Source organism: Malaya genurostris, chromosome 2 (genome assembly GCF_030247185.1).
Source record: "Malaya genurostris strain Urasoe2022 chromosome 2, Malgen_1.1, whole genome shotgun sequence".
NCBI classification, from domain to species: Eukaryota; Metazoa; Arthropoda; class Insecta; order Diptera; family Culicidae; genus Malaya; species Malaya genurostris.
Genome location: NC_080571.1, coordinates 291,257,057 through 291,267,764, shown reverse-complemented (window position 1 = coordinate 291,267,764; position 10,708 = coordinate 291,257,057). Strand labels below are relative to the sequence as shown.

General features: G+C 38.3%; 1 protein-coding gene across 2 annotated transcripts in view; it reads right to left on the bottom strand.

Moving 5' to 3' along the window:
- Positions 1–887: 887 nt before the first annotated feature.
- The window catches only part of LOC131430569 (Krueppel homolog 1), an 86,827-nt gene continuing 77,006 nt past the window's right edge, over positions 888–10,708 (bottom strand). For both annotated transcript variants that reach the window (XM_058595639.1, XM_058595638.1), the window contains exons 3-4: positions 9,692–10,640; positions 888–9,614 (exon numbers count right to left, since the gene is read on the bottom strand). In XM_058595639.1, coding sequence (XP_058451622.1) covers positions 9,254–9,614; positions 9,692–10,640 — 1,310 coding nt within the window. In that variant the 3' untranslated portion in view covers positions 888–9,253. The remainder of the gene's footprint in view (positions 9,615–9,691; positions 10,641–10,708) is intronic.

The window sequence follows — 10,708 nt, the reverse complement described above, 5'->3', positions numbered from 1 at the left end:
ATTCTGGTTAGTGAGCTTTTTTTGTCCATTACCGAAAGCAAGAATCACATCTGGAAGAGAAAGCGTGACACCTTACATCCATTATGTCGAACCATTAGAGAGAGATTCTTTATTGACTCAAAGGATGGGATGATAATCTGTGCATTTGCTTAAGTTTTTGCTTAACAGAAGTATTTTACATTTTCACATTAATTTTTGGTGATATTGCTTTTCTTAGCTAAAGCGAATGTGTGTCGAATTCCGTTGGTTGTAGATTAAGTAATCAGAAGAATAATGGAGATAAACGTTAACTACTTAGTCGTTTACCATTTCTGCTGTCCGAAAACATAAATTTGTACAAATAATTTTTGGAGAGACGAAGTTCGACGGGTCAGCTAGTAATGGAATAATATTAATAATTGATACAAAATATACTGAGCTGTGAATGTTTAAAACCTGACCACATTTCTACGTGTATTTTTCCTTGAGTTTCTGATTTGCATCCCTATATAGAAAATAAATATGTGTTCCACAGAAAACAACAACAAACTGAACAAGTATTTCGTTCAACAAACGCTCAACAAGATCTACACCCCTATTCTGCATTTCGTTCGAATCGGATTGTTTTGATCGAATACGAAATTTTGCATTCCGTAGCTCGATCGAGTTCGAGTTTTTTATACAAAAACATCACTCGATCGAATTACAGAATGCAAATTTTTACATTTGTTCGACAAAATCCGATTCGATCGAAATACAGAATAGGGGTGTTAATCACATTCTCAGTGGGTAAGTCTTAAGGGATCGATACTGGATGACGACACAAATATGCACAGTAGATCTATCTTTCGATTTTTCAACTGAAAAAAAAAACGTTTTATTATAATAATTAAAGAAAAACACAGACGTCAGTATAATTAATCAGTTTTATTTTCGCTTTTCACTTACATTCTGGAGACTATGCGGTCACTCACGTTTTATGCATTACAAACTTGCATGTTTATATAATGGGTATAATAATTCGCAAATCTTGCTTTCTATTTGTATTCCAACTTCCGTTGCTCAGTACCAAAACTATGCCTAGCCTGATAATGACAGTAGAAACTACACTGCGCGCGGATTGTTGGTTGATTGATTTTCCTCCTTCCTTCAAACGGCATAGCAATTGCTGAATTGCGAGAACAAGTTAATGGAAAAAGAGAATTGATGTTTCACTCGCTACGTTGAATATCGGATTTTTATGGACTTCCAACAAGCCTTCATTTTACATAGTAAAAGTGTTCCACGTTGTATTGCCTATCAGTTTGTTTTTTTTTTTCATTTGTTTGTTTGTTGTTACTTGTTTATTAGTTAATTCATTATCATTATAGGTATAGATGCACATGAAAGTTAACTATAAAAATGTAACAGAAATTTTTTCTTTGTCTACAGACTGCTAATAAAAACGCTCGGCAAACGGAAAACAGATCAACAAAACCACGTCTCACTTCGCGGGGAACAAATTTCGGCTATATTAAGTTCATCTCTTCCTCTCTCTCTCACTTTCTTTTTTCTACTAGAATAGTAGAAAACAACTCTATTCGTGCTAAGAATGTAATGTAATGTTTTTTTGTTTGCGTTTCATCACGACCGCAGAACATTGTATATTAATTCCTACCGAACTAACAGAACCAATTATAGTAATAATAATAATAATAATAATAATAATCAAACAAAATGATAGTTTCATGTAATGAAGAAAGAAACAGATTAAAAACGGAAGCTGTGGATGCTCTAAGGCGTAGCAACTTAGGGAAACAACATCACGAAATTTTTTTGTTAACGGAAAACGACCATTCCAGCCGATGCCGTCGGTTTATAATCCTAGAAACTATTTTCTGAAAATAGTATTTTAAATGCATTGTTCTGTATGTCTGTTTTATCGTAGTTTACAATTATCTTAAAGCATAAAGATAAAGAATTGGGCGCCGGTGGCGCTGCCAGTTGTCAACGTTGAAACTATACCTTCAATTACCGAAGACACCTACACTATGTTAAGCGGAGATCAGAACCAAACACTTGCTCTTGCTAGCTTGCTAGGGATGTCTATGTACAATGCTTCGATTGGTTTCGAACTGAACGAATAATGATTATTATATTATAGTTGAGGTATATTATTTCTTTATTGTTTGTATCTACTGCCTTACTGGAGCGTGATTCTCTTGTTTTTTTTTCTGTATAATATGTATTGTAAGAAAACATAATGGCGGCGTGACTGTACAGTGCTGCCACTCCGATTCCCTGATTATGGTTTAGAATATTACTGCTTCACTGGTTTTGTTTTGTTTTTTTGTTTGTGTGTCTGTTTTTGTGGGGTTATTTGCTGCGGTTCCCATTTCGATTGTGGTTTTCGTTTTACTTGATTTGATGGCAGTGGGTGTAGTGGTATTATTCCTGCTTGCAAATGTTTCCATTCGTTTTTCTAGTAACTTACATTTTGCTTCAATTTTATTACCAACACAAACAGTGAAACTGAATTGTTTTTTTTTCTTGGGTTTCGGAAAGCAATCCCTTACTTGCTACTTATTTCGTTTTTCTCTAGAAAAGTGGTTTAATTTTTTGTTCTCTTACAGCTAAAGTTTAATTTTGGGCTTTACAGTCTATCTTTTTCGCTTTTCCTACCTTCCCTGCCTGTTGCCTTTCTCCTTTCGCTAGATAAAAAAAACTAGTCTTTTTACATGGCCATCGAATTTCAATTTTTTGTTTTTTGCTTGTTTTTGTTTGTTGTTTCTGGATTCACTGCCATTTGCTATCCAAATGATAGAATTACTCATAAAATATAGCTTGTCTCTGCCCCCGATCTCAACTTAACTGGTTATACTTTTCCACTCGTTACCGTTAGCACACTAAACTATTTCTTGATTACTAGAATTTTTTGACATTTCAACAGTCTTAATATTTCCTTTGTCCAAAAAAACATCCCCCTTCCTATTTCCTTGCTCTGTATCTCCCTCCGTTCGGTTGATGATCCCAACAGATTCGCATCCCGATCAGAACTCGCTTATCCACTGTAATGACTGATTAACCTGAGACAGTCTTGTTGATGATAGTATGTGTATGTGAACGTGTTCGTATGTAAGTGGTTGTGTGTATGTGTGTGTGTATATTCTTAACTCTGACTCGCTAAATACTACTGCATTTGTTGTATGTAGATAAATATTATCTTCTAAAAATCGTCACCATTAATTTAACTATCCACTAATAAGTCTGCTATTTTAGTTTTGCCGACTACGCGAAGATCGGGCAACTATTATATTTTACAGAAACTGCAATCGCAGAAATTACTGTCTTTTTGCTGGAGAACCGTTTGTTTTTTTTTGTATGTAGCGAATTAGCGTTTGAAAAGCGTGATCTGTCCTTATTTTGTTTTCGAAAATATATTTCAATAGGTTAACCGTACTCATATTCAACTGAGCTCTGCTATTTATTCTGTGTTTGAGTCTCTCACTCAATAATAACTAAGCGATATCTAGATCTGTATTATGGCCCTGGACACTGGATCTGGCTACCAAACAAGGTTTCTGGATCAGAATACTGAATCTGAACCTGCATTAAGATTCTTCAGCCGGATATGGATGAACTTGAAGCAGAATTCAGTACTTGGATTCGGAAAATGGACCTGGATCGAGATTGTGAACCTGAACTCCTGACAGAGACCTTAACCTAGATTCTGAACCTGAGCCTGAATTCGAAACATTGGCTTGGACTTGGACTCTGGATCAGGATTTTGGTTTCCGAACTTTTGACAGAGTTTCTGAAACTAAACTTTGAACCTAAAATAGACTGTGGACGTGAGTTCTGTGCCTGGATTCTTAACCAGTATTTTTCCCTTGGACTGTGAATTTGCACTGTATTCTGGACCTGAGTTCTTTAGGATTCCTCAATTCTAAACTCGAACCTGACTTATTGACAGAGATTCTAAACCTAGACCAGAATTCTGAATCCCAAGGCCCGACAAGTTTTCTGGATCTTAATACTGAATCAGGACATTTGGGTTTGACCCAAAATTCTGACAGAAGAATTCTGAACCTGAAGCATAAATCTGCACTTGGATTCTGAGCATGGATTCGCATTTTGGACCTGAACCTAGTTTCTTGACTTGAACTACTGACGTAGATTTTGAGTCTAAATCTGAAGCAAGATTCTGGCCCTGGATTCAAGACTCTGATAATTTGACAGAGATCCGTGACATACATTGAAATCGTGAACCTGGAACTTGATCCAGATTTTGGATTCTGAACCTGAGCCTGGATTCAGAAACAGAACTCTGGGCTTGGAATCTAGGTCCAAATTTTGTAGCATGATTAAGCACTTTAATTCTGGAGCTGAGTTATGTACATGAATTCTGATCTTGGATCGGTATTCTGACCATGAACCAGTATTCTCTGTTTGGATTCAGAACCTGGACCTGAATGGAGTAAACTTGGCCTAACCTCTGAATATGAATTTGAGACTTGAGTGCAGAATCTGAATTCTGAACCTAAATACGGGACTTCGATTCCGGACCAGAATTCTTAGTCTGGACCTGGATTCTAAAACGAGATGCTGGACCACAACCCTTGACCTATGAATATAAATTCTGAACTTGGACCCAGATTCTGGACCAAAATTCTTGACAGAGTTTTCACCTGAACCTGGATTTTGGATCTGGATTCTAGAAAATAATTCTCAATCTGGACTTGGACATTGAATCTGGGCCAGAATCCTGATACCGGAATTGGATTCAGGACCGGAACTCCTGACAGAGTTTTGGGATCCGAAACCAGACCCAGAACCTTGACTCCTCACCTGAATTCTGGACCTAGTTTCAGAACATAAATCTGGATTCCTGAGTGGAAATCGTGATCCGAATTCCGGGTCTGAGTTCTAGGCTTGAACTCCTGACAGGAATTCATCGATTTCCATGATCTGAATTCTGAACTGACTGCAGTTTTGGTCATGGATTCTTATCCCAGACCTAGATTCTGGATCCGAATTCCTAGAGAAATTTCTATGAACCTAAATTCTGATACAGGAAGCAGGATGTTTGACCTTAGTTCGTGATTCGAACAAGATTTTGAGTTCGAGTTCTGAAAATTCAACAGAGATCCGAGCCATACATCTGAATCATGAACGGGGACCTGGATTCTAATTCTGAACCTGTACCTGAATTTTTTTTCTGTATTTGTATAGATTGAATTTGGAAAAAAGACATGATTTGATTTTCTAATGAAACATTTAAACTTTTTCCACTCATTCTTATTTGACCAATTTTTAGCCGTAACACCACTTGAGCTTTCATCTTTTCACTTCCATTTTCTTACTCACAAATCTCACAAGAATTGTATATAGATTGGCTTGATTCTGGATTGTATTTCGATTTGATATTATACTTCAAGAACAGCCTGTTCATGGAGGATCGTGTTTTAGAATATGTTGTTCGACATTTGCGTGAAAATGAAGATGGGAATTCAGCAGCGCTGCCAGTTTTATGAAGATTGTTACTGTCTAGTCTATATATTCGTTTATACTTCTGACTGCGTTTATGCTTCAAATGCGAATGCGAAACGTCTTACACTAACTCAATATTAGGTTAGTTGAATATATTAAACTACTTCTAAATTCAATTACAAAGAGCCATGGAATGTGATGCGAGATTTTTCGATATCATTATACCATATTTCGACTCGATTTGTTATTTATATACAAACAAACACCGTCATAGTTAGTGGCTTGACATTTACTGTTTCGGTTCAACTAATCATTGAACTGCTGCTGATGATGAACCGAGTTCATCGAGAGATTTAATTTGGATGGGTCATGAAAAATCATACTCCATTCCATTTTTTGAATTTATCTTTGGATGTATGATCATTGTTACCTTTCCAATCGAAGAAAGATTGAAAAAGAAGAATAAGAAGAAAAAGAAGTCGGTCACTTTCGGTGCAACTGTGTATAACATTTGCATTTAAAAAAACGAACAAAAATTGCCGATTTTTCATGACTTCACCTTCACCCGCACTGACGAGACCACAGACTAACAGACGGGACACTTAAATTGGATACTTTAATCATTTTAACGGTCTTTTGTTGGGACAGTACTCGCATATATCATGATGGCGCCACGTTATCCTATCAAAAACAATCAGTCTGTCATCTAGACTATGTTTAATTTTTTCATTTACCAACAGAGTAACCCAACTAGTAAAAAAACTTTTACGTAACACAAGGGGTGAACGATAGTAAATAGTTCGCGCAGTTCAATATAGGTGGAACTAGTGTCCCAGTGTGTCTGTTAGTCTGTGACGAAACTACCCATGCATCCTCAATCATAGTAACCCATGAGTCAACAGACAAAATTTGACAGCTCTATCAGTCGAACTATAACCAAAGATAAACTCAAGATTACAATGTCTTATACGATCCATCGAAACATCAAAGATAAACTCAAGATAGAGTGGTCTGCGATTTCTCAGGTATCATTTGAATAGGACCCCCCCCCCCCCCTTGATAAGCTCTGTTCACTGTCAGCTTCCGTCTTTTGAAGCAAAACATCAAGCGTCTGATCGCTACATACGTCGTAACTATGGCAATGCTTGTTTATGTTTGAAAAAATATCAAGTTACAGTATGAGCGACATTGAGCTATTCTACTGCTTATTCAGTAACTCCTCAAATTAAAAAGTAAAAATTACTTAGAATTATAACTAAATTTTATTTAGTTTGTTATTGTCTCATTTCACGAAGCATTAAAGCCATCTGAAGCAAGAAATCATTATGTGCTGAGTATAAACATATGCTTGTTTTCTTTCTAACTTGTATTGTTTCCATAGCATTTTGCCGGAGCTAGTTGACGCTAATTAACGAAGGGTCAATAAAATTACATTAATACTAAGTTCACTGGTTCACGATTACGATTACCCAAACATTATTCAATGGATCATATGGGACATTGTAATCTTTAGAAAAATATCGGATCAGTAATCGTGAACCAGTGAACTTAGTAATAGTGTAATTTTGTAGACCCTTCGTTAATAAGCGTCGTTAAACATTTGAAAATGACGATAAAATACCATAGTAACAATACAAGTTTGGAAGTAAATCTACATAACATAACAACATAATATTTTGTTACTTCCATTCACATTAATGATTCGTAAGATAGGATTATAATGAATTAAATATATTCTTAGTAATAATTTAATTGATTTTTCAAGTTTCAAGATCCTCTCGATATGCAGCAAAATACCGCGATTTCTTTCATATTGCAACTTAAGATTAATTCTACATAAACAAACATTGTCATAGCTACGACGCATGTAACGATTCGACGCTTGTTGTTTTGTTTCAAACAATAATTGAACTGCAACTGACGGTCAACCGAAATCATCGAGGGGTCCTATTTGAATGGTACATGAGAAATGATAGCTTATTTCATCTTAAGTTTATCTTTGCCATAACCGTGATGGCAAAAACAGTGTAGAAATTTTGTCTGTAAATCTGCAGACATTGTTTGTTGCCGGCTTTTCTCGCAGACTTATGAAAATCGAGTTTTTCGCAGACTTTCGTCAAAATTTACAGACTTTTGAAATTGCTTGCGACGTTTTTTTTTGCTCGCCAAGTCAGTTCAGCGTATCATACTTTATAGAGAAATTGCTGACTGCAGACATTTTTTCGGATTTACTGACTTTTGCAATCCTGTCTGAAGATATTTGAAATTGTTACCTGACATCTCTGTGCGGTACCCAAGCCAGAGTAGATTGTTTTGCAAGTAAGCTAAAATAATTACATTCCATGGGAAATTTATCAAAAGCAATTATCCGTGTTAGCCTTTGATTTTATCACCATTCGGAAAAAGTTCATTTTTATATGCAAACGTTCAGTAAGCAAACTGTTCCAGAATAATTGATTAAGTCGTAAGAGAGAAAGCACGTCTTTCTAGAGTACTAACCTTTGCTTGAAACGGGTCAAAATTTTAAGTCGATCCGACCAGAAACAGCTGAGTTATCGAGGTTGAAGTAAAGTCGTTTTGTAGTTTGTTTAAAAAATGAAAAAAAAAAAACCGAGTTTCGTGTTTTGATAAAACATTGTTTTTTAAAGGGTAAAAACACCGTGCAAGCAAAACAATGGATTGAAAAATGTTATTCGGACTCTTGTCCATCAAAAGCAACGATTTGTCGGTGGTTCGCCGAGTTTAAACGTGGTCGTACCGACACAAATGACGCGGAACGCTCGGGTAGACCTGTGGAAGCCGTTACACCGGAAAATGTGAGTGAAGTGACAAAAATTATAATGAAAAATCGTGAAGTGAAGCTCCGTGAGATTGCTGAGATGACAAAGATATCATATGGAAGTGTATTTACTATCCTTCATGAAAAATTGAGCATAAAAAAGGTTTTTTCCAAGTGGGTGCCGCGATTGCTTTCGATGGAACAAAAACAGCAACGAGTCACCCTGCCACAAGTCGATGAAAACAATGACGAAATTGAAAGAATTGAGCTTTGATCTGCTTCCCCACCCCCCATACTCGCCAGTTTTAGCCCCCAGTGACTACTGGCTCTTTGCTGACCTTAAAAAAATGCTCCAGGGAAAAAGATTTGGCTCAAATGAGGAGGTCATCGCTGAAACTGAAGTATTGAAAAATTGGAAAAACGTTGGAACCATTGTATCACTCTAAAAGGTGATTATGTTGATGAATAAAAAAAATTTTGCAAAAAAATGTTGTTTCCATTGTTAGTCTCGGGACTTTTTGATCCATGTGTTACAAAGGAAGATTTAAAAAAATAGATTGTGTACCGTGTGTTTATTTGTTTGCTCATACTGCAGTTCACTGGCAAGTATTGTTTTATGTAAGTTGAAGCAATAAAACCGAATTAATCTTGCGCACTAGTTGTGAAGAGGTAAAATTGTTTTCCCTTCCAGTTAAAATTCATATGATCCAACAACAGAGAACGCGCACAAAAGGTATGATTTCGTCAAAAGTCTCCTGCGGACCTACAATCTGTAATCATAAACATGAGGACCTGTGTTCAAAACTTGTTTACGATGGCACTTTTAACTAATTTAGAATTTCATTCTACTCAGAATTCTCAACGATTCAACTACACGCAACCAAACGGTCTCTCCCGACAAAACGAACTTACGGTATCTCTTTCATCGGCATGTTTCGACTATGGCCATTTGATTAGTTTTTTTTGTCTCTTTTTTTCAGAATATCTTATTTTTCATCGATTCCTGGTTCCTGGATTTGACTCCGTTCACTCGTACGACGCCTTGGCGTACTGGATGACCGAGCTCATCCGCACAACCGGTGGCGACGACGATGCCGGGGCGGCGACGGCGGGATTATTCACGTCCGGTGGCTGTCTTACCGAAACCGTTGGCACCAGACCCGTGTCCCGTTGTTGGTCAATGCCGCTGCGAACCGGTTGATCCTTGAAGTACAGTCGTCGCTTCCGTGGTGGCAGCGTGTTGTTATCGCGATTGGCCATTAATACTGAATCGGATTCGGGTGACGACGAACGATCCGGCGATTCCGGAGACGATCGGGGCGGTGTCAGCAGATTCTCGGTGCCAGCGATCGCTGCCTCAACCTGGCGCACGATGTCGCTGGATGATCTGTGTGTGTAAATAGATGGAGAGGAAACATTAATTTTGTTATTTCTAAAGCGTACCGAAAACGCGTCTAAACTTACCGGAACTCGGTAACCTGTGAAGCCGGCGCAAAGTAACCATGGTTTTTCATGACGGCCATCGGTTCGAATTTGAGGGTGTTTGAACTGACCGGAACTTGGTGCTGATGATGTGACTCTGGAAGTTGCTGGTGCTGAAGCAGATGAGACTGGGGCTGTTGTTGTTGTTGTTGCTGTTGCTGTTGATGTTGCATAATAATGTCAACCACTGGTGACTGCATGGATGATGGCGACAACCGACCAGCGGTTGAGGTCAGCAATTGTTGGTGATGTTGCTGTTGATGCTGCGTCATTGTGAACGCCAGCGGCGGAGGAGATGGTGTTTTATTGCTTTGAATTTCGGTTGCGGCAGCGGCGATAGATGCTGCCGCTAGCAAAGCCGGATTTACGCCGGACTGCACGCCATAACTTCGTAGAACTGATTGCTCGAACTGCGAGTAGTAGTGAATGTTGTCTGGGAAACGGTTCATTTTGTTCCCACTGGTGCCATCATCGCCCGGTTCCTGAGTATCAAGTCGTGGCGTGGCGGACAGATTCTCCTCCAGTTCCATCGGTTGTTCTGCCATCAGGCTGTTGGGTGCCTCTAGATTACTTGAACTCGATGAATAATCCGGACTACTTCGGCTAGATCCGGCACTCAGAGAAGTACTCACGGTAGCCTTGTTATCATTGTCTTCCTCTTCGGCAGTCCCCTTTGCGTGCCCTTTGATGTGCGCTTCCATCTCTTTCTTGCTTTTGAAAGTCTCATCGCAAATCGTGCACTTGTAGCACTTCGATCCATAATGTTGTACCCTGTGCAACTTCAACACGTGGTTGTAGCCAAAGTCACGGAAGCAAATATCACAATGGTATGGTTTTTCGCCGGTGTGTGTCCGTGAATGTACCTTCAACTGTTTCGAGCACGTAAAGCCCTTGCCGCATCCTTCCACGGGACATTTGTAGGGTTTCTCACCTGGAAATAGAAAAAAAAATTGAAACGAATCATTTAGGATATCTGCCAGCGATACCGATCCTAGTCCG